The sequence below is a fragment of the Mesoplodon densirostris genome, chromosome 2, assembly GCF_025265405.1.
Source record: "Mesoplodon densirostris isolate mMesDen1 chromosome 2, mMesDen1 primary haplotype, whole genome shotgun sequence".
Lineage (NCBI taxonomy): Eukaryota > Metazoa > Chordata > Mammalia > Artiodactyla > Ziphiidae > Mesoplodon > Mesoplodon densirostris.
In genome coordinates, this window is record NC_082662.1 from 27172792 (window position 1) to 27196843 (window position 24052).

Consider the following 24052-nt stretch of genomic DNA (forward strand, 5'->3'; position numbering starts at 1 on the left):
TCTGTTGTGTGCCAGGCACCAAGCAAAAAGCTTCTTCTTATAAATCTCATTTATTGCCAATGAGTCTGAGAAGGTGGCATCACCAGTCTCTTTATCACATGGGAAACAGGAGCAGAGTAAATGATTGGCTGGGATTCGTCATACATCCCCCGAGCTCCAAGCACAGCGCTGGTCTCCACTAGACCAAGCTGCCTTGTCCTTGGGCTCAAGAAAATCCTGCACATCAGATGAAGGTCAAGAAGGTGCAGGCTCTTCTGATGAACATACGCTTGGACTTTCCTGCCTTCTCACCACTTCCAGTGACCACAAGATCCAGAATTCAATGTCAGATCCAGAATTCAGTCATTTTACTGGCCCACATCCCCTTAAAAAAATGCCACAACCGGGGATACAAACATTTAACACACTTTATTGATTTAGGGGCCAAACAAGGCAGCATTTGGACAGTTAAGAAAGGCACCTCATTGAAAATAATACATCACAGTGTTGTTGAGTAATCCCAGTCACAGGATTTGAGGATGGAAAGGACAATCTTTGGATAAGGTCGCTTAGGACACTTGCTCATTTATTAAAAAGGGTCCTTTCACACGACACGGATGGAGGAGGGCAAGAGTGTAGGACTGTGGCATATGCTGGGTGGCTGTTGAGAGCTTACCCACGAGAGCCGGTGGGCTGGTACATCAGTGGTAAGTTGGGAAGGGAGTGAGACCAGCCTGCTCCACCTGCCCCATGACTCCAGTAAACCTGATTTGCTGAGCCACTACCCCCATGAACATACTCTATTATCTCTTTCAAATGGGGAGATGACTTTTTGATCTCATGGTATGGGGAACCAGGGTTAGTAGTCAACTCCTGCCCTGTTCCAAGCTACAGGACAGACAGGACAACAGTGTGATTTCCTGCATTCCTGGGCTGGCATGAGGTTCTGATAAAAGCTGAGGTCTTAGGGCACTGGCTTTAAAAAATATCGTCACCAGTCTGGAGTAAGTGATTCCTTAGAAATAATACTGCATCTCCCTGTTTCTATTTATACTCTCCAATCAGTGTTCTAAAAAATCAATTTTTTCCCTTTGCTTATACTTTTTAGGGCTCCTACACCATGGAAAAGAAGTTGCTTCACTACAGCACTGCTGCTCTCCCCATTCTCCTCTTGAGCCCTCACCAATCCGCCCTCTCCATCCTTACCCTGACCACCCCTTCCCTCTGCCCAGCACCTAAGAGCAGGGATCACGCCGCAGGGTGATGAGCAGTGGTGCAGTCTCGCCTGGCCTTCTGTTACTAGGCTGAAATAGAGAGGAAACAAGAGAGAACAAAATGGATTTTTAAAAACCAAGTAAATATCAGAGAAGCTTGGCATGCACGCCCCGGCAACCAAATGCATTAAACACTGGACATTTCTCTGCCAGGTGAAAGCTCTCATGCCTGCTGAGGTTAAGGTTCTGGAATTAAATGAAGCAAAAATTGAATCGTACCTACCCCCAAAAGGGCATATGCAACCCCAACGATCTTCCAGTTTTCACTGATAGCCCCCAAATCACACGCACGTGTGTACACACGTGAATGCATATCGATGGATGACAAGTATTTGAGTAAGGATCACGCACACTCTATCAGCAAACATTCAGGGACCTCACCTTTGAGGCCAAATGCCTGCAACTGTCCCTGCTTGAAGAGGAGTCGACTCCAAGATTCATGAGGCCACCCTCACCCAGAGAAGGAGCCCAGATCCCCACAGACATAGCTGACAGTTCTGGTTTCACTCTCCTTCCTTGTCCATTCCCAGAAGTCATGTGCTTCCCAGAAACACCCCATGCCAGACTGGGTTTCCGTTAAGAATGGATGGAGTTAGTTTACAGCCAGGGAAACGCGGCAGAGCAGAGTCAGCAGACACTCACTTGAAGCAGACAAAGAGGGACACGAGAGGGCCACGTACCCATAGCCAGCTTCCAGATGGACAGAGGACAAAACCTCTGGCGGTCCCACAGACAGCAGGAGAACTCAGGTCAGATGGGGACTGGGCACTTTACAGTCCACTCAACTGAGTCAGCAGATTACACTGGGCAGGTGGCATTATTTATTGGACCTGCCACTGATTTTTTTAATGGTTTTCTTCCAGAGGCTGCTGTTTTTGTGGTCCCTCACAGCAGTCTATTAATTCATCTGTTTGCCCCAAATCAAACCAGAGACCAAAAGGCACAGCATGAACCTCAGGAAATGCTTAATAGTTGGGAGCTGAGGTTAGGAATAAAAGCTGGTTACTGCCACAGGTGATCTTATTTTTGGGGTGATCCTTTCTTGGGGAGACTGGCCACCACCATCATGACGTAAGGGGTGAAGGATTGGATCTGGAAGGGAGATGGTTTGAGTTTAAAAGCGATACACCTGATTTGGGTTTCACATCCTGCAGAGAGACTGGGTTTGAATAAACTCTAATCAAAATGATCCCAAAATGATCCTTAAATCACTGTTTTGTTCACACTTGGAAACAGAGGCGAACATTAAAAATAAAAACAAACCTACCCTGGTCTCTCTTTGGGGAAGTGGACTGGCTGCCCTCAGATGCCCAGCCTGGATGTTCAGAAGATAGTCGAAATTCAAAAGGACCCTTCACCTGGTTTAATTCTTTGGCAACAATCCAGTATTCAACACAGGTCCCAAATGATTCCTACTTTACAGAACCATGGTGCAGTTCACAGAAATATTCCAACTTAGCCTGGCTCTTTCTATGGTGATACCCTCTGCAAGTAATTTCTGGAATCTATAATGTAAGTGCCTTTTCCTTCCTGTTTAGGGGGAAAAAATTAATGATCCCTTTCCACACACTGACTCATTTGGCTTTTCATTACGGGTGAGAAAACAAGTGGAATTTCTGGCCAACAGTCTGCCACTAGGAACTGTGGCCCTGCCTGACTTCATGTGACCCAGGACTTCTAATTAGCTGTTGGAGATGGAAAAAATACTAGGGAACTGGAATGCCTGGTAGATATCTGAGTAAGTTTATTTTGGTCAAAAAATAAAATCTAGAGTATGGCTAAAGAAATAAACAGCTAGTAAAGCAATCTTGCCTATAACTTAGAAAGTAGGAGAGTGTACACACACTTATACCGACACACTCATGCACGCACGCACACACAGATGAGATGAGAGTTGCACACACGCCAAAGATACATGAAGCAAGTGCTTTTTTAATCAGTACATCAAATGATACTCTTGTTGGCCTGAAGAAGCTTCCCTCTGCCTGCTCTGCCATTCCCACCCACTCCTTCAACAGGGATAGGAAGAAGAAAGAAGTTCCTTTTTGGACCCAACATTATATAAACATAACCAAGTCTTTACATGTGGCTTTGGAGAAGGCTGCTAGGATGCTTGCAAACACAACGTCAGGGGTCTGGGATGCGTCGATGGCAGAGTGGATCCCCCGTTTACTGTAGTACTCCACCAGCGGGGCAGTCTGAGTGTGATAGGCCTCCAGGCGGATTTTCAAGGCTTTCTCATTATCATCTGATCGGCGGACCAAGGGTTCCCCGGTGATCTGAGAACAGGAAGAGGGTAATGAAAGGCCAGGACTCAGCAAGTTCTCCTAATGCAATGCTGGATGCAGATCTGAGAGATGCTGTCTGATCCCGAAGTCCATCAGAGGGAAAGACAAGACAATCTAGACCCCCTCCAATAAAGAACTATAAAGAACTTCACGGCCTTCCCTGGTGGCGCAGTGGTTGAGAGTCCGCCTGCCGATGCAGGGGACGCCGGTTCGTGCCCTGGTCCGGGAAGATCCCACATGCCCACATGCCGCAGAGTGGCTGGGCCCATGAGCCATGGCCTCTGAGCCTGCGCGTCTGAAGCCTGTGCTCCGCAACGGGAGAGGCCACAACAGTGAGAGGCCTGCGTACTGCAAAAAAAAAAAAAAAAAAAAAAAAAAGAACTTCACTATTCCCAGCAAGTTGGTCCCAGGAGCAGACCACTTGGTCCAGAGAAATCAGGGAGCCTGAAACAGCAACTGTGAGGAAAGGGCTGAGACAGGGGGATAGACAAGGTCTCTCTCTCATGGCTTGTGCTCAGGCTGTTCAGCTTCCAAGACAAACACTTCTAGGGTGAGAAACAAGAAAGACAGAGGGGCTTCCCTGGTGGCGCAGTGGTTGAGAGTCCGCCTGCCGACGCAGGGGACACAGGTTCGTGCCCCAGTCCGGGAAGATCCCACATGCCGGGGAGCGGCTGGGCCCGTGAGCCATGGCCGCTGAGCCTGTGCGTCTGGAGCCTGTGCTCCACAACAGGAGAGGCCACAACAGTGAGAGGCCCGTGTACCGCAAAAAAACCAAAACAAAAATAAAACCAAAAAAAAAAAAAGACAGAGGCCCCTGAGACCAGGAGAATACATCAAAATCACAGATGCAGTAGCAATTAGCATCTTAGCTGCATAAGTATTCAGTGTTTTTACTGGGGTGCTGGCCATCAACATTCTGAAAGTGGCAAGTGACAGGGAACACCGAGTGATAGAACTGCCAACTCTGTGAAACGTGACTAAGTTGACAGATAGCTTTGGAACCTGTATGACCTGATGAACTTGTCTCATATAACACAGGTAAATCCAGGAAATTCTTACTGTTGCCTGCGTGTTCTAAAACAGACAAGGTGAACTATTTATGGCAAATATCACAGTGAACATGTATGAGACCCCCCTTTTACATCTGCAAACAATTAAAGGCTGTCATAGGAACTTGGCAGTGTTAACCTGGCCAAGCTCTTCTGAATCTGTAGGGCACAGTACAGTCACTAGAGAGAGAAGATATTCTTCTGAAGCAGGACTGGTCAACAAACATCTCTTCAGTACTGTCCTCCCAACCGTGGCTCTAATCCAGGGCTTCCAGGCAGCCTTCTCCTGATTAGTTCACCATTTAGGTTGCCATGATGCCAGGAAGGGGCTGCTCTGGACAAAAGACAGGTACAAACTGGGCACTGGGAAGTGGCTGGCACTGGTGGCTACCTCAAGGTCGAGCAATAAACCACCTGGAGGAACACTCTAAAGATGAGCCACGGCCCATGTGATTTACGTGACAGCAATATTTCTCATGGTTAAGTTCGTAATATTGGTAGGAATAAAGGGAAAATGGGAAGAACAAAGGGAAGAAAGAAAAAAGAAAAAAAAGTGAAGTAAGAGAGAGGAAGGAAAGAAAAGGAAACTTCCCATCCTGAATTTACATACATCGTCTTTCATGGGCTCCTTTGGGGGGTTGAACTCCTCGTGGTAGGAACGGCCACTCTTGGGGTGAATCAGTCTGAAAGACAGCAAATGCACAGGAATCAGGCTGCCGGAACCCCAGGGGTCTCCAAGATGACAAGCACAGACAGAGAAGCTGGATGCAAGGACTTTAATCCAGCAGAGAACCTTGTTACAGGAATCTCTTGCTTAGGAAAATAACTGGGCATATGCCAGAGGGAGTATGTTTTCTCTTTTGACCCAACATTAAAATACATGGCTGGAATGGATAAAGAAGATGTGGCACATATATACAATGGAATATTACTCAGCCATAAAAAGAAATGAAATTGAGCTATTTGTAATAAGGTGGATAGACCTAGAGTCTGTCATACAGAGTGAAGTAAGTCAGAAAGAGAAAGACAAATACTGTATGCTAACACATATATATGGAATTTAAGAAAAAAAATGTCATGAAGAACATAGGGGTAAGACAGGAATAAAGACACAGACCTACTAGAGAATGGACTTGAGGATATGGGGAGGGGGAAGGGTAAGCTGTGACAAAGTGAAAGAGCGGCATGGACATATATACACTACCAAACGTAAGGTAGATAGCTAGTGGGAAGCAGCCGCATAGCACAGGGAGATCAGCTCGGTGCTTTGTGACCGCCTGGAGGGGTGGGATAGGGAGGGTGGGAGGGAGACGCAAAAGGGAGGGGATATGGAAACATATGTATATGTATAACTGATTAAATTTGTTATAAAGCAAAAAATTAAAAAAAACATTCATAAGAATAAAATTAAAAATATAAAAAAAAAAATACATGGCTGGCTGAAGAGGCTGGTATCACGACAGCCTAATTCGGCTGTGTGAGACCATTCCGATTCAGGCCTTAAGCTGAATTCAGGGGCTACAGAGCAACGAGTCACGATCCCTGCTCACAAACAGTGATTAATTTAGAGGGGGAGACAAATGTGGAAATAAATAACTACAATAAATTTGGTAATCCTTTAACAGAGATTTGGACAAAGTGCCATGGGGGACAGAGGACAGAGAAACTAACCTTATTTTCTACACTAGTTTGGTTATAAAACCAGAAAGGTGCTATAGGAAAAACATGTGCTATGGATGCAGACACCAGCAGACAACGCTGAACACCTCTGCGACCACACAGACACAGAAAGCCCAGCCATCAGAGGGAAATATTCAAGGCATCAGGGAAAACAACATATTAAGTCATAGAATAAAGAGCTCAAGAAGCAGCATTTACTTGGCACAGAATATGTAGCTGGCAGCTGCATCTCTGCTGGGTCCCCTTAAACAACAAGCCCACGCTCCTGACTGGGAGTGGTCACACCACAGGAGCCCCGAAACCTAAGAAGGGAAGGAGGCAGGCCAAACACTGCTCAGCAGCTGGTGCCCACAACTTCGCGTGGCTTCCCAATTCTATGCCAACCAAGGTCTGCTTATTTAACTGATGGCTACTCTCCTCATGAAGGTCTGTTAGGCCAGAGCGTCCCAACATTTTTCACCTCTTGGCATACACAGAAGGTACTCAGGGTGCTTGCTCTGGTGGCTGAGGGGGTCAATATCTCAGCACATCAGTTGGGAAAGTCTGGGTTAGACTATCGAAGCCACACGTTTGTAAAATGTGATACTGTGTTTTAATGACAGCATATTTTGGGGGGCCAAGTGGTCCATTTATAGAATAAGGTGGTCCATTTACAGCATGGGGGACAAGCTGATAGCAGAGTGAGTAAGTTACACTGAGTGGGCCTGTGACTGCAATCATGTAACACGAGGTTGGGTCCTCCTTTATTTGAGTTGCTGGAGTGGTTCCTCTGGTGCATCCACTGGGAAATGACACCCACTAGGAGACCCAAGGAGAGGAAGAGCAGAAGCTGCGGGGCTCAGCTACAGCTTTCCTTTGGGAAGGGCTGGGGGCATGAAGTGTGGACCACGTTTCTTTTTTTTGGCCACGCTGTGCAGCATGCAGGATCTTAGCTCCCCAACCAGCATCGAACCCATGCCCCCTGCGGTGGAAGCGTGGAGTCTTAACCACTGGACCGCCAGGGAAGTCCCTGGACCTTGTTTCTTCACCTTCTGGAAAGCACGGGGCACACAGCAGCCAGGCTGCAACAAACACAATTCTCTCCTCTCCACGTCTCTACATCAGCTCTTGCGCATTCCCAGATTCCCTCAGCCCTCCAGTTACATGTAACACTGCTCCGTCCCCACTTCCAAGTATCATTTTAAGAAGAAGGCAAGACTCATTCCCTAGAAGGGAAAAGAAACCAATCTCCAAGTTCTTAAAATGGGACTGGTCTTAAGTACCAACCAAAACAGCTCTACAAGCCACTGAGCCTGGCCTGGAGGCGGAGGTGAAGATGTGGAGGGATCGGGCTGGGATGCTACAGCCACTGCTACCTGGGGTGTGATACTTCAGACACCTGTTTTCTCATCCACAAAATGGGGACGGTACAAGACATTAGGCTAATGATACCAGAGAGCCAACACTGAATAGGTTAAAATCAAAACCCACCAGGCATACTTATGGCAAGAAATAAAATAATAACCCATAGAAGTGAGGTCAGAGCCAATTCTGAAGACATTTACAGTGGGGTCCTTATCATGTCAGATTTAAATAAGATCGACACTAAACTGGCTAGTTCCTGACTCTTTTTCTTGCAACAATCAGCATAGTGGACGAGGAGGCAGAAAACAGGTTTTTGGTGCTAGTTCTGCCACTGCTATGCAAGTGGGCTTGGAAAAACACCTTAACACAGTCTGACCTGTTCCGTTTCCTCCTCTGTAAGGGAGAGGGCCACACTACACCACTCACTTCCAAACCGAGAGACCGAGTCTTGTCTCTTTTGCCCTCTACAATTTTGGAGTTTGTTCTTCAGAATCTCTCAGTGCCCCACCAGCCAACCCCAGTCTCCATCACCTCACTGGTGGATCACATCAGGCTCCTCCAAGTGGGGTCCTTGTCTGTTTCTTATTTCCCTCAATTTAGCCTGTATACCAGGACCAAGCTAATGTTCTTAAAATGCTGTATCTGCCACAACGCCTAGTGGCTTAAGAACATCCCATGAGTCCTGACTCAGTCATGTCTACCCTCTCTTCCTTGGCAGACCTTCCCCAGCCAGGCTCCCATTCCACCTTCCCAACCGCATTCATTCTACCACCCAGCCTCCCAGGCCATTTCTCCAGCTCTGGACAGACATTCCGCCAGAAGCCTTAGCTACAGCCTCTCCCTCAATGCATACTCATCCTTGCCTCTACTCCCTTGTGGGAAAGCCTCAGCAAAATCCTCTCTATCCAGGAAGGTCAAGTCAGCCTTTACACCTCTCCTAGCCAAACTTCCCTCCCTGCCCCCAGGCTGTCTTCCTGGACCCCTACTGCACTAAACAGCCCGCTCTGAGGTCAGACATGGGCACCAGCATATTGTTCTATATTCTCTACTGGTCCCCTGCTCCCAGAGCTGTGCCTGCACAAAGCAGGCACTTAGGAAGCTGCGCTGATCAGATCAAAGGCCCCTCGTGTCACCTAGTACTATTAACATCTGCTTTGCAATGTCTGGGACCCCAGCCCTGGATGTGTCCCTTCTTGTCAACCCTACTGCTTCTTGGACTACATCAACGTTGCTTGCCTACTCTGTGCCAGAGCAAAGAAACAAGATTCCTGCACTGAAGGAGCCTATGCAATAGCTGGAAACATGAAACCTGGACATTTGAAAAGAAAATTAATACAAGGTGGATCCCACTGTGTCTAACACAGCCTCCCAGCTAACACTTGCTCTGCTGCCTCTCTCCTGGAAGACATGGACTGCAGACACATGGAGAAAAATGTTCAACCTCATGAGGAAATCGAAGTAATAACATTTACAATCCGAAAACACTGCCCCCTTAATTAAAAAGCTTACATGTACTATGATGGTCACAGCATGAATTTAACAATGGAAAACTGGAAGAACACAAATGTACAACAATCGGGGAACAGTTAAGTCAATGATGGTTCATGTACTGTGAGATATCATGCAGCAATTAAAAATAATGGTCATGGAAGCCTGGTTCAAGATGGTAGGCTGACCACCTTCCTGAGGCTCCATTAAAGTGACTGAGGGGGCTTCCCTGGTGGCGCAGTGGTTAAGAATCCGCCTGCCAATGCAGGGGACACGGGTTCGAGCCCTGGCCTGGGAAGATCCCACATGCTGCGGAGCAACTAAGCCCATGGGCCACAACTACTGAGCCTGTGCTCTAGAGCCCACGCGCCACAACTACTGAGCCCCAGTGCTACAACTACTGAAGCCCATGCACCTAGAGCCCGTGCTCTGCAACAAGAGAAGCCACCGCAACGAAGAGTAGCACCCGCTCACTCCAACTAGAGAGAGCCCACATGCAGCAACGAAGACCCAACACAGCCAAAAATAAAAACAAATAAATAAATTGAAAAAAAAAAGTGACTGAGGGATTAAAAAAAAGCTATATAGCCCATAATAAGGACAAGAATGGGAGGGTCTGTTAGTGGTTAAGAGCTTCCCACATATTTTTGGAAGGCACAAGGCAGATGGTAGCGTGGTAGTGAAAGAGGGCTGAGGAAACTGTAGCCTAAAGCAGTGGCACTTTTTAGGAGCAAACTCATCAGAAGCAGAAGCATTTCTGTGTTCAACGTTAACTACTATAGAGAAATAAGCACTTTAAAACAAAACACGCAAAAAAATTATAGTGTTATTCACTAAGCTGGCTGTACCATGAGCAAGTTTTTCCTCGATTTTCTATACTGTGTAGATGGTCCTATTATTTTTATAATAAAAAGCCTACAGCAAGGTATGGCAACTCCAACTGAAATCAGACTTAAAAAGCACTAAAATGGAGATATACATGTAAGGAATTTAGTATTTCTTAAGCACCCAGGTAAGCAAGGCTCTGAAATATGCACAACATGCTATCTAACATGCACAATGGGTCCTTGAAGCAGGTACTATTACTTCCTCTCTACATATGAGGAAACAGCCTTAGAGAGGTTAAGAAACTTGCCTAGGGTCAGAGTTAAAAGGTGACAGGACTGAGTTGCTGCTGGACTTCAGATCCCTTGCTCTTCCTTCCACATCCCCATCCCATGTCACCAAATAAGGTCAATCCACGTGGAAACGGCACTAAGCTTCATGGGTGGGATTAGGCCGGAGCAGTTCCTGTCGTCTGACAAAGCTCTGAGGAAGCATGAAAAGAAGGGACCTTCAGGGGACAAATACCTTCCTGTGATTCTCCGGATCAGCAGAGAGTCTGGGATGCTGAATTCAATCACAGAATCAAGCTTCTCTTTCCTCTTCTCCATGAGGTCATCAAGCTGTAAAAAAGCGTGTGGCCCACCTAAGCTACCAGAGCTTGATAAGACCCATTTCCCTCAAAGGAATAAAGAGGTAGAGGGCCAGGATTTGCTTTCATGCAATGGTGATACAAAACCAAGCCACTCACCATTTCTGCCTGCCTCACAGTCCGAGGGAAGCCATCTAAAAGAAAACCATTTTTGCATGGAGGCGTCTCCAAATTCTTCTCAATGAGCTCCACGACCATTTCATCGCTCACCTGGAAGTCAAGAACAAAACAATCTTGGGGTTAAATGCATTAACTAGGTGGCATTAGCCCAACTCCAGGGTCATAAGTTTATGTCTGTATAACCTGATTACTAAACAGGTTCTTGACCCCAAAGAAGCAAAAATCAGAGCAAATATGGAGTGGCTCCATTTGGAAGATTCAGTTTCATGATTATTTCTGTGGCTGCCATATACACATTCTCTTCCCTTGAGATTCTCCTGTGTCCCAGTAATCTGGGTGAGGGAAGAGGAGTGCCTATCACCCTGCCAGGAGACCTCCACTTCTTAGGTCCTGAAGGCCTCCCTGGCCATTAGTCAGAGTCCTAGCAATCAGATAACAGCTCCTCAGCAATCAGCTGTCTTCAAGACATAAGTGACGACATATGGCTGAGAGACCACCTGAGGAGGGCTCTAGGAGAGAACGGGGGTTGACCAGAATGGAGAAAGGCACCAACTTTACCTGTTTCACAATTTTGATTAGGCTAACAGTAAAGCGACCCAGGCTGTCTCGGACATGAAGCAACAGAGAAGTTCACTGACCTTGGCAAGACTGGTTCAGAACCAAGGAACCAAGAAGCCAGCCCAACCCTCCTCTGAGCCTCTCTAAAAACCCCAACAAGGATCCTTCCTAGCTTCCAAAAACTGGTTTTCCTCCTGGGCTTTCACTGCAAGAAAAGTTCCCTGCCAGTATTAGAGTGAAGGCTGTCCATTTTGGTAGCTAATGCTCTTATCTCCTGGGACCAGCTGTGAACTTGGGGACAAAGTATAAGCTCTGCGACTAAGTGAAGGCTGGCGATAAGTAATCTCATTGCCACAACCCAATTTTTTCTCAGTACGGGATCTTCCACCAAGACCCAAAGTCCAAAATATCTAGCCTTATGGCTTGACTTACGGCCTCATTAACACGAAGGGAAAGCTAGAAGTAAAGGGGCAGCTGGGCACACAGGCAGGTCTACACCAGGTCCAGAATCTCAAAGCCTGACAGGAGGCCCAGCACCCACCCCAACCAACATTCTAAGATACGTAAAGACCAGAGAGCCAAGCACAAAATGACTTCTTCCCAAGGCCAAGTCCCAGAATAACTCAGTTACAATTAAGCTCTGGCACTAATCAAAAAACATTTAGTAGGTAATAAATTGTACTTCTCCAATGAGATCAACTGGACTAAAAACAAGAGAAAATGCTATTATATTCACCAAATAAGGACTACTTTTGTTAACTGCCAAGCAACCCCTCTGTTAAAGACACAGAACAGAATCACAAAAGTAGATTAAAAACACTTCTGAGACTTCCTGAGTCCTCTCTTGAATCACCCTTGAGTTCTGGCCTAGGGATGGCAGTTTCATTCTTGGCCTTAAAACTGGGTATATTACAAAATGTGCCAGCACAAAGGAACTTTAAGAATACCGTGAATAAAATAAGTGTCATAAATTCAGAATGAACCAAGTAACTTGCTACTGTAAAAGTTCATATAATGTGCAAGTTTGTTAAAACACCCCGCAGCACAGGGCTGTCCAACAGAACTTTCTACAATGATTAAAATGTTCTATATCTGTGCGGGCTAGCAAAAACTTGAAATGTGGCAAGTGAAACTGAGGAAGTTAATTTTAAATTAAATTAAATTAAAATTAATTTCAGTAGTTACATGTAGCTGGTGCTCACCCTATTAGGCAGGGCAGATCTAGACTCTGAGGAATCTCAACATTCACTGGTACCACCAAACCTACCAGTTTCCCGGCATCCATAGTTGCCTTCAGCTTTTTTCCCAGCTCTGAGCCAGAAGCCACCATGGCCCTCAGCATGTCCCCAGTAGCCAAATGGCAGACACAGAAGTTTTCAGCCAACTTGGGTGCCTATGAAGGGGAAGACAAAAAACAAGATACGGTTAACAGTGCAGGCCTTGGAGTTAGACTGCCTGGGTGTGAACCTGGCCCTGCAACTTACTGGCTATGTGAACTCAGACAAATGCCTATTTCCTTACCTGTAACTGGGATAAAAGTACCTTACATTATATTCTAACATATGATTATAGGGTTGTAGTTAAGAATTACATGAGATAATACATATAAGGCACTTAAAACAGTGCACCTAGCACAGGAAGCCATCATAAATATCAGCTATTATCACTACTTCCACTAGACACACTAGTGACACATAAGCCTCAGTTTCCCCATTATAAATGGGAAAAACAGAAACAGCAGTACCAACACTTCACACGGTTGCTCAGAAGTTTACATGAGTTCATGTATATAAAGCACCTGGCACAATGCCTGGCATGTAATGTGCTGAATGAATATTCGCCAAAGGGATGGACGTGTGGCTGTCAAGTACTGTGGTCACCAGTGTGGGAGGCAGCTGGAGCCAGGTGCAGAAGTCTCCCTCAGGCAGACTCGGTTCTTCCCTTCCCTGTCACTAGGTAGCTGCATTATCTGGGCCAAATCACTTAACCTCTCAAGAGGCTCTGTTTTCTCATCTGTCTAAAATGAAGGCAAAAAGTCTCTGTCTCAGAAGGTAGCTGTGAGGATCAGACGAGATATATATATGAAGAGCACCTGGCAAACAGTAAGCGCTTAGTAGCTTTAGGGAGCAGGATAGCCTTATGGCTAAGAGCATGGGCTTGAGAGTCAAACGCCTGGGTTTCAGACACCAGGTCCACCAATGACTGGTTATGTGACTTGAGAAGAATTATATCATTTTTCTAAATTTTAAATTTCCTCTAGGTAAAATGGAGATAGTAATAGTACCTGTATCACTGGGCTGATGAGATTACATAGAATTCCACATATGCGGGGCCAGGCACTTTGTAAGTGCTCAGTGAACATCAGCTGTTACTGTAACCCCTGTCTTAATTCCATATTCATTCATACAGAAAGAAAATACTAATACTTCGAAGATGCCTCTTCTAAGAACCCTGCTGGGTACCAGGGAAACAGATGAATAGGAGACACAGACTCTGTCCTCTATGAGTTCATAGTTTGGTGACTATACCACAGAACGAAGACTAGAAGAGAAGAGACCCTGGAGAGTTCGACATTGGTTTTGTAGTGGCAAAAAAGAATGCAGAATTCATGAGGAATAGAATCAGTTCAAGGAGCCTAACACTTTGCTTTCTGGTTCAATTGTTTTGGAAAAGAAGTAGGGTGGGAACCTTGTTCAAACCAGTTCATCGGGAGCTCTCTTAGGTGCACGTGGTAAAGGCTAAATAGACAGGGCTCAGGGCAACAAGTGCTGGTTTGTGACTCATGGACTGATTCAGCTCAGAGAACTGACTTCATAGCAAAATGGAACCAAGATGAGGTATTTAAAACCGCACTTGGGAAACCAGGGAAGGTCAGGATGCCCTGGTGATGGAAAACCTTCTGGTCCTTTGGGCTGGCACAGTGGCCACAAACCCAGAGAGCTGTGCTTTTCTGCCGATCTTTCTCCTTGGTCGCTGAAATTAACTTGGGTGAAAAACTGGGAGGTCAGGCTTGTTCCAGGGGAAAGAGTAACCAAAACACCAGCGAAGAGCTGTTAGCACAGAACCTAACCTTCCAATTTTTACCACTCTAAACCATAGGACTCTTCTGTGCTATTTCAGGTGACTAGACTCTCCGGCTGTGTGGAAGCACACTCCCAGAGGGAAGACGCAGCATGGCGGAAGACTTAACTCCTTCATTTCTTGCGGGCTGCACGAGAGTCAATGGGGTGGGCTGCAAAGAGCATGAACTTTGGAGTCAGACAGATTTGCACATGAACCCTGGCTGCCCTAAATAGCTTTATGACCTTTGGCTAGTTACTTAATTTCTCAGAATCTCAGTTTCCTTACCAAATAGGGATAATGTCTACTTCATAGGGCTGTTGTGAGGATAAAATGAAATAAAGCACCCAAAATATCAGACACACCGTAGGCATTCAGTAAATGAAAGACCTCCTTTCAAGGTCTTTTTTTTTTTTTTTTTTTTTTTTGCGACACGCGGGCCTCTCACTGCTGTGGCCTCTCCCGTTGCGGAGCACAGGCTCCGGACGCGCAGGCCCAGCGGCCATGGCTCACGGGCCCAGCCGCTCCGCGGCATGTGGGATCCTCCCAGACCGGGGTGCAAACCCGTGTCCCCTGCATCGGCAGGCGGACTCCCAACCACTGTGCCACCAGGGAAGCCCAAGGTCTTTCTTTTTTGCATTACTCTTTACTTGCAAACTATAGAAGCAGCCTGATGAAATAGCTGTATTTCATTCCCCTTACACTTCATGCTTATACTTTTTTTTTTTTTTTGCAGTGCGTGGGCCCTCTCACTGCTGTGGCCTCTCCCGTTGCGGAGCACAGGCTCCAGACGTGCAGGCTCAGCGGCCACGGCTCACGGGCCCAGCTGCTCCGCGGTATGTGGGATCTTCCCGGACTGGGGCACCCGTGTCCCCTGCATCGGCAGGCGGACTCTCAACCACTGTGCCACCAGGGAAGCCCTTATACTTTTTTTAGAGCAATGTTTCTCCTACTCCAAACCACCAGAGGGTACTGCTAAAATGCAGATTCTGATTCTACAGGGCCTGCCCTGAGCATCTGCATTTTAAACAAGCTTCCAGGCCTGGCTGTGCTGCTGACCCCTGGACCACACTTAGCTGCTGCTGAGGCCCTGAGCCACATGTGTCTCACTAGCCATGGGCTACTGTTGAGCCCAAGAAATAGGCCCCCATCTGTATGAGAAACCTGTGGTTTGGGAAGGGGGTGTGGTTCAGAATGGCTAAAACCACTAGGGAGGCAGCATGGTGAGGTTAGCGTTCTTATGCGTCAGTGTATTATCACAATCATCCGGGGCACTTGCTAAAAATACAAAGCCAGGCCTGCCCTTGAAGTGTATGATTGAGTGGTTTTCAGGTAGCATGGTGGGACTCTGACGCACACAGGTTGTGAAGCCCTGGGGCAGGGGTGCAAGACTGGGTTTTATAGTGGTACAGATCTGGGATTTACAGTTTACTCACTGTGTCACCTTGAACAAGATATATAGCCTTAAGGCCTTGGTTTCTTCATCTCTAGAGTACAGTAAGTCAAGCTGCAAACTTTCAAAGCTGCAGACGTGCGTTCACACGTCCAATCATGTAAGTTCACGTGTCTGGCATACACTCTCACGTGCATCCTCTACAAGTGGTTGCGCTTTTGTATAGTTTACCGTACAGTACTGTATAAGAGTACAGAAGTATAGTATCTTTATTTCAAGCCCAGGATGTCCTGAAACAAGTGTAAAAGCAGCGGTGATGTAGCTGGTACTGCTAAGAAGTGCCAGGAATTGGAGCCCCAGAGAAAGGACGAAGACAGAAAAGAGGAAGAAGTAACTGAAGAACCGAAGAGATTCACGATGCAGGAAATGGCAAGGGGATTTTCTTTATTTGAGGAGGCACTATTAGATTTTGAGGCACAGCACCTGAACGTAGGACGGTACACAAAGGCTGCAGCAGCCGTTCAGAATGCAATCCAGCAGTACTGTGCCATCTATGACGAGAAAAAAAGAGCTACTACCCAGACATCACTGGATCATTTTTTCAAGAGGGTAGATAGAGTTGAATCCAGCAAGGAACCAGAACCTGTGCCATCGACGTCAGACGTGAGTGAAACTGCAGCTTGCCCTCCGTCTCCTATTGCTGACGATCCTTCAGCTCTACCATCTCCCACCTCCTCTCCCTACTCCAGTCGGTAACTCTTCTTGCCTGTTCACCCTATGCCCCTGTATGCCAGCTGTTGTACTGTACCACTGTACTTTTCAAGGTACTGTACTGTATGATTAAAAATGTTTTCTTTATTTTATTTTTATGTATTACTGGTGTGAAAAGTATTATAAACCTATTACAGCACAGTACTATATAGCTGATTGTGTTAGTTGGGTACCTAGGCTAACTTTGTTGGACTTACGAACAAATTTGACTTACCAACACGCTCTTGGAATGGAACTCATTTGTATGTAGGGGACTTACTGTACAGACAACAATGTCTACTTTCAGAGCTGTTATGGGGATTTGGCAAGATCATATACACAAAAGAATCCAGCATAGTGCCTGGCATTTAGGGAAATAAAGGGAAAATGTCAGTCTTTAAGATTCGATTTAATCAAGCTCACTTGTTTTCTTACCTCGAAATCATCTTTCTACTGCTGTCTTTCCCACTTCCACCTCCAACGCTTCTGTACATGTAGCTGCAATCATCTCCTAAAATACTGCTGGACATATTACCCACCCCCCAACAAACATACATTCAGAAGCCTCAACGTTCCCCCAGGGCAACAGGGGAGAAGTCTCAATACCTTAGTCCAGCACTCAGTGTCGTCCACAACCAACTTCCTATACCTCCCAAGCTACTCAAATTTGCCTCCACAAGTCCCCTACCAGGATGCCCTGCACAACGGCAAACAGCTGCTCTATATATGCTTTCCAATTACATAAGCCTCTCCATGGACCTTGGCTCAAGATCCTCTCTATGCAAGAATGCCCTCTCCCTTCCTCCTACTGGTCCAAGCTCTACCCTCCTCTGTAGTCAAATTCTGAGCATATCTCTCCCACCAAAAACCCTCCCCAACTACCCTTTCTTCCTCCGAGAAGGAATCACATCAACATCAGCTAACTGGGTGTTTGCAAGATGCCAAGCAATTTTTCCATGCATCGTTTTACAGTATTTAGTACGTATAATACATAACAAATATGTGAGGTAGTAACTATTTTTATCTGCATTTTACAAATGAAATTCAGAGGCTAAGTTGCCCAAGATCACAAAGCTAGTAACAACAGATCTGGCAACTGGCCTCAAGACCGTCGAGCCCTAGCTCTTATCCATGACACCACATGGCTTTACTAACAACACCCCGCCCCCGCCCCCCCCCCTCACCCAGAGCCTTAGTGGCTGTCCTTGGGGAAGTGTGTGTATATGTGTGGAAGGGAGCACAGGGGGGCCTTCACGGTGCTGGCAATGTTCTGTTTCTTCATATGGGTATAAGCTACACAAGTGTGTTCACATGTGAAAATTCATCAAGCTGCCCACCTAGGATATCTGCACCTTTCTCTATGTATATTATACTTCAATTAAAAAGTTTTTTAAAAGCATAGAAACCTGTGTTTGAATTTCAGCTCTACCTGTTAACTGACCATGTAACCTCAGGCCAGAGATCCTTTAATCACTATAAATTGGATATATTAGTACCAACATCACTGGGTGTGTAGGAGGAAGAATGGAAGACTCTCAACAAATTATAGTTCTTTTCTAACCCCGAACTGTCCTAGCATTTGTCAGTCACTCATCTCACACTTCCCATATGGTACTCTGCACTAGTAAGTACTGCTTGCATGCATGTTCATTTCTGCCCCTACACCTAGACTGATAGCAACGATAAGATGGTAACACTGTTCAAGAATCAGTCACGAGGGCTTCCCTGGTGGCGCAGTGGTTGAGAGTCTGCCTGCCGATGCAGGAGACATGGGTTCGTGCCCCGGTCCAGGAAGATCCCACATGCCGCGGAGCAGCCAGGCCCGTGAGCCATGGCCGCTGAGCCTGCGCGTCCGGAGCCTGTGCTCCGCAACAGGAGAGGCCACAACAGTGAGAGGCCCGCATACCGCTAAAAAAAAAAAAAAAAAAAAAAAGAATCCGTCACGAATTCAAATCCTATCTTTGCTACTTTATGTATGTCCTGGGGCAAGATACACACTGGGCCTCAGTTTACCAGGCAAAGGCAAAGATAACAACAGGACCTTCCTCCTAGGGCTGCAGGATTAAATCAGATGACACCTGTAACATCTTTGGCTGTGGGGGGTAGGGTCTGTCACTTAACCCAGCAAAGGGTGACTATTTTGCAATATTAAACCCTCTTGAGGGCAAGGGCTGCCCTGCATCTCTGGCATGGAACTTATCCAACAAAACATGCATAGGGCAGGAGACAAATCTAACCCAGGGCAGCAGATAGCAGCAGAAAGAGCAGGAGCTTTGAGGTCATTCAGATGCAAGATCAGCCAATTACTTGCCCTGTAACCTAGAGAACAAGCTCTTTGAGCTTTAGTTTCTCTACCTGTAAAAGGGGGAGTAAGAGCATGGGCCTCACAGAGTTGTTTCTGCACTGTGAGCGTCAATGCACTGACATAACTGACAGAGCCTGACCTGCAAGATGGCAGCTGACGGCCTAGGTGTGCTGGCCTTGAAGAACTGGTGTCAGCTGGACACATGGAAGAAACTATGAAAGGGGCTGGCAGAGGAAACAGAAAACATACCCGTTTTAGCCACACCATAGGAACATCTAACCCTAAAAGGGAGACAGGGAAGTAAGGTTATTTAAACAAAACAACAAATCTAAGTGTTCCAGATGTTTTAGACATTATTATGTTGATGCAAAAGCAGGTAGTTTTAAAATGTTTAACTATTTCAGTTAAAAGTAAAAAGTTTTAAAAGGAAACAGATTATTTCAGTCATGCCAACATTAAATCCCTAAAATACTGAGTTATGCAGGTATAAAAGGAAGCACTAGTGGGAAGAAAACAAACATTACTGAGCAGGCACTAGGCACTAACCCAGGTTAGGATTTTACATCAAAGACCACAAACATTTACCAGGCAGGCAACACAAATGAAGTGGGTCAAATATAAGCAACAGGCAGCGAAGAGGGCTATGCAGGGGATAGGAGAGCACATGGACCACCCAAAGCGGCATCTCCACTCAACTGCGTGCCACGCTGGAATGGAGGCTCAGAACCACCAGATCTGACTTCTCAAAGAGAAACAGAGCTCTGGATTTTTAAGTGAAATTTTGCAACTGAAAACACTGTGTGGTCAACTTATTATTTTGAAAGCTGACAAATTATAGGGATAAATCAAGCATTTAACCTACCCTTACTGTACAAACCATACCAAATAGTAGGTGAGAAGTTTCTCTTTATAGAAATATTTCAGCTAATAAATGAAAAGGGAATGATATAAGTAGAACATCACCATTTTGCCACCCACAGTGAATTCCTGGACCCAGGCATTGAACACCAGAGATAAGCAGACACAGTATGCTTCCTAATGGACAGCACACCACCACCTGTGATGTTGGGCCAAAAAGTAAACCCAGATCTGGTTAATTGTTTTTTTACAGGAAAGAAAGAGGAAGATGTTAAATATGGCATGGGGATACAATAAAAAAATTCTCAGAAAGAGGGATACTCCCAGAATAAACAACTTCCACAAAAAAGCTGCAAGGAAAAAAAAAAGGGGGAACCTGTAAATTAAAAGGGACTTGAAATGATCATATTTGTGAGACAAGTGAATGGAAATGTAAACATTTACTGTTATTATTGTTTTTAGGGGATAGTGTGCTTGTTTACAAAAAAGAATTTGTCTTTTAGAAATACACATTGAAATATTTACAAATGAAGTGTTATAATGTCTGGGAGCTGCTCTAAAATAATCTGTGAAGGGAGAGTGGATGGGGAAGGAATGGCCACCAGCTGATGGTAGCTGGGGCTGGATAGTGGGTACATGGGGGCACATTATACAATCCTGTCTTCTTTTGTGTATTCAAACTCTTCATAATAAAAAGCTGGGGTGTGTCTGCAGGCTAAATTCTGCTGCAGGCTGCCACTTTGCAACCTCTGATTTAGGGACACTGTTTTTTTAAAAACTCATTAAAACTACAACCACCGGTATTCTTTTTTTTTTTTTTTTTTTTTTTTTTTTTTTTGCTGTACGCGGGCCTCTCACCGCTGTGGCCTCTCCCGTTGCGGAGCACAGGCTCCGGACACACAGGCCCCGCGGCCATGGCTCGCGGGCCCAGCCGCTCCGCGGCATGTGGGATCCTCCGGGATCGGGGCACGAACCCGTGTCCCCTGCATCGGCAGGCGGACTCTCAACCACTGCGCCACCAGGGAGGCCCCACCGGTATTCTTATTGTTCCAGTTATGGAGAGAAAAGTGTACAGAGGTTAAGCGACTTGTGTAGATCTTACCCTTAAGTCCCAGCTCTAATCACATCTCCTCGACTTCCACAAGGCCTTCTCTGACCAACTCTCATCATACATACACCCTTATAAATCAGCTCATAGTATAATTTTCTTCAAAACGTCCTGAAAACATCACCCTTTACACCGAGATACAGCTGAGTTGGGGGGTGGGGGAATGTGTTACTAAGATAGGGAGTCAATAATTAGTGAACACCTACGATGTGCCATGTTGTCATCTAGGTGTGCTTTACACACATATATAACCTAATTTTCCAGTATCCTTGTTAACTTTTGGTCTAGGGGGGCAAGGACCTTATCAGTCTCCTTTAGTACTCTGTCTCCAGTGTTCGGCGCTCATGACATGTTGAATGAGTAAGGTTAAGTATTAGCCCCATTTTTCAGGTGAGAGCAGTGAGGCTTAGAAGTTACAAAGCTTGCTAAACTATAAAGCCCTTGTCTCAGCACAGGGATGGGTTGTCCATTTCACAACTACTGAAATTATTAACTTCAATATGAACTAAGAAAAAACAACTCATGCATTTGAGCTACCTCATTTATCTCGGTCACTCACAGCAAAAGTCCGTAGAGTTTGGGATTAAACATTCCTAAACTGCAGGTTACCTAATAACGGAGGGTGGTAGCAACAGGAAAGAGGAGCATTCAATGTTACTGAGGACAAGGGGGTTAGGTAACAATGACCCCCAAAGGCAAATCGGCTCTGGCTATAGAGAGAAAAGGGAAAGTGGTCTTTCTTCACCTAGTAGACAAGAGCCAAAAAGCAAAGTCACAGGAATGAACTGAATCTCGAAGACTCCCCTTCTCCTCATCACGCACATGAATCTGTGTTCATCCATTTCCAGTAACCTCATCAAATAATGTGCTGGGTGTCACAGGAGCCCCAGGAATGAGGAAGACAAATGATCTGTCTGCCAGGACTTTGCAATCTTTGCAAGGGCTCAGAAGAGAAGAGGGGGCACAGAGCAGCACCCAGAACCCCATTCCCTTAGCAGATCAGACTTTCAGGAATTCCCTCTTTAGACCCTAACAGCAAGCAAAAACTTGAGGGCAGGGGTTGGGGGCAATGCCAGACCCCAGGCAGGAGGAGGATATTGATAATCCAACCTATGGGCTTCGAAATCCTAAGTGAGATCATAAATCCCAACCTTGATCTATGGGCCCATTATGTCCCAGGTGCCAAGTGAGGTCCCACGGTCAGCGGAAGGTAACTTCAGACTCCAATCACTCAGAGCCCTGAGGTTCCAGGCTCCATGAAGTCAATTTTGCTAACTTGAGAAAGCTGCCTGACCTCTCTGGGCCTGTTTTCTCACCTGTATATTGAGGTACTCTCTCCCATCCCCCCAACTTAACTGTCTCAGGCAGGTCATACCTCACTTCTCTTAGCAGTACTCCTAACCAGCACAGGCCAGCTCCCGCTTTCCCCCTTGAGCGGGAGATGCCACTCCACCTTCAGGCATTAGTCATTACCAGAAACGTCCCCCTACGCCGAGTGCCTGGAACGTAACCCTCGACAACCCACTACCAAATCGCAAGCAATCTGGGGTCCCTGCGTCCACTCGGGTTGTAATCTACATGCCTCAGCCCAGGGCTCACTTTACCCTTCAAATCTTCCCAGCTTCCAAACCCTTAAGGGGTCTAATGAGTCCTTAGGATCACCTAACACGGCACCTCAAGCCTGGGTCCCTCAAGAACTCTAACTCAGACTCCCTCGACCTCCAATGTGGACCCTCCCCCAAACAACTGCTAGAACCCCAGACGCCAGCCAGGGTACCCCTCCAGGCTTCAGCCAGCGGGCCCGGCTCAGGGGCGACCCAGACCTCCGGCAGCCCTGACCTTGGAGTCCCACGGGCTCTGCCGACAAGCCCGGCTCAGCAACTCACCTGGGTACCCTTGCCGGCTCCGGGCGGCCCCAGAAGCACGGCCCGGATGCCTTCAGGACACTCTCTAGCCGGTTCGGCCACGGGCACGTTGGGAGCCATGGCCTCCAAAGCCTCTCGCTGCTCAACCCGCCGGCAGTACCCGCAAGTCCACCGCTTCCAGGCCAGCGCGCCACGCACGCCACGCACGCCCCCCTAGCTGTTCACACTGGCCCGTCGACACGTCCGTCAGTCCGCTCCGCCCACCCCTGAGCGTGACGGAAACTTCATCTTACCAACCACTCAGCGATACTGGGAAGGCTGCTTTTGATTGGACAGAATCGGTAGGGAGCAAGGAAGGGGCGGGCCACCATGGACGGGGCTGTGGGGCGCGCGAAGGGTATGCGGAGTGGGCGGGAAAACATGAAGCAAGCCTAGAGGCCCGGCTGGGAGTTCTAGGTTGGCTTTTGACAGTTAATGACAGCGGCAACCCCAGTGAAGTCCTATAAAATTGCCCGTGGGAGTACAAATGGATGAAATTAGTCTTAGAAGACAAATTGGCAAATATGTATCAAATATCCTTTGGTCCAGCAGTTCCACTTCCAGGAATTCAAAGGACATCACCTGCGATATACGTAAAGATCTAACAAAGATACTAATTGAAGCACTTATAACAGCCCCAAAGTCCAAAACAAGTAAATAAAAAAACAAAAACGAAAAACAAAGGCAATATGCTATATGTTCAACAATAAGAGCTTAGTTAAATAAATTGTAACAAATTTGTATACTGGAATCCCCCCCCGCAATGCATAAAATATTTAATTGCATGGGAAAATGTTCACCAAACAGGATACAAAACTACAGCTGCAACAAAACCCCAATTTGTTTGATAGTTACAAGTGATGATCTCTGTATAGTGTGATTGCAGGAGCTTCTCCCCTTCTTTGTGCATATTTATATTTTCAAAAAATTCTATAATGAATTCTGTAATAAACAGGAAAAGGTAGTTTTTCTCAAAAGAGATGACTTTCTCTTGGACAGATTTTTGGTGTGTGAAAGTTTCATCCACAACCCCCATGAAGCAACCCCTGAGGTCCTGGCAAGACCTTTAGTCCAGAGAGTGATTATAAAACAATTATGTTTCCCCACAGGCTTATTGCAACTCATTTCCTTTTTTTTTTTTTTTTTTCCTGCCGTGCCACGTGGCATGCAGGATCTTAATTCCGCGACCAGAGATCAAAACCCATGACCCCTGTAGTGGAAGTGTGGAGTCTTAACCACTGGACCACCAGGGAAGTCCCAGAACTCATTTTCTGTATCCTGGAAATGAATTTTCTATCTTTTCAGCTTGGTCTCTTCTATTCTACCTCACAAAAGAAGTTAACGTTCATTCCTCATGCCCGCACTGGACTTCCACAAGGTTCCTGACCTTAAAGGATGCAGGGATTTTTATGCCCATTTT

General features: G+C 46.3%; 1 protein-coding gene across 2 annotated transcripts; it reads right to left on the reverse strand.

Moving 5' to 3' along the window:
- Nucleotides 1-397: 397 nt before the first annotated feature.
- AK2 (adenylate kinase 2) lies at nucleotides 398-22797 on the reverse strand. 2 transcript variants are annotated; one of them, XM_060089422.1, is made up of 7 exons: nucleotides 22615-22796; nucleotides 12522-12647; nucleotides 10676-10786; nucleotides 10453-10547; nucleotides 5201-5273; nucleotides 3337-3532; nucleotides 398-1283 (listed from the first exon to the last, which is right to left on the reverse strand). In XM_060089422.1, exons 1-7 carry the CDS (start codon nucleotides 22711-22713, stop codon nucleotides 1279-1281), a joined length of 705 nt encoding a protein of 234 aa, XP_059945405.1. In that variant the 5' UTR covers nucleotides 22714-22796; the 3' UTR covers nucleotides 398-1278. The 2 variants fall into 2 exon arrangements, with proteins under 2 accessions (XP_059945405.1, XP_059945404.1); XM_060089421.1 differs by lacking the exon at nucleotides 398-1283 and having other exon boundaries at nucleotides 3166-3532; nucleotides 22615-22797.
- Nucleotides 22798-24052: the final 1255 nt, after the last annotated feature.

Excerpts from the sequence above, each read along its gene's own strand:
- AK2 (XM_060089421.1), bottom strand. The coding sequence starts at position 22,713 with ATGGCTCCCAACGTGCCCGTGGCCGAACCGGCTAGAGAGTGTCCTGAA. Across the intron at positions 12,648-22,614 it reads GAGCCGGCAAGGGTACCCAG|GCACCCAAGTTGGCTGAAAA; the intron begins GTGAGTTGCTGA and ends TCCCCTTCATAG. Across the intron at positions 10,787-12,521 it reads CTATGGATGCCGGGAAACTG|GTGAGCGATGAAATGGTCGT; the intron begins GTAGGTTTGGTG and ends CTTGACTTCCAG.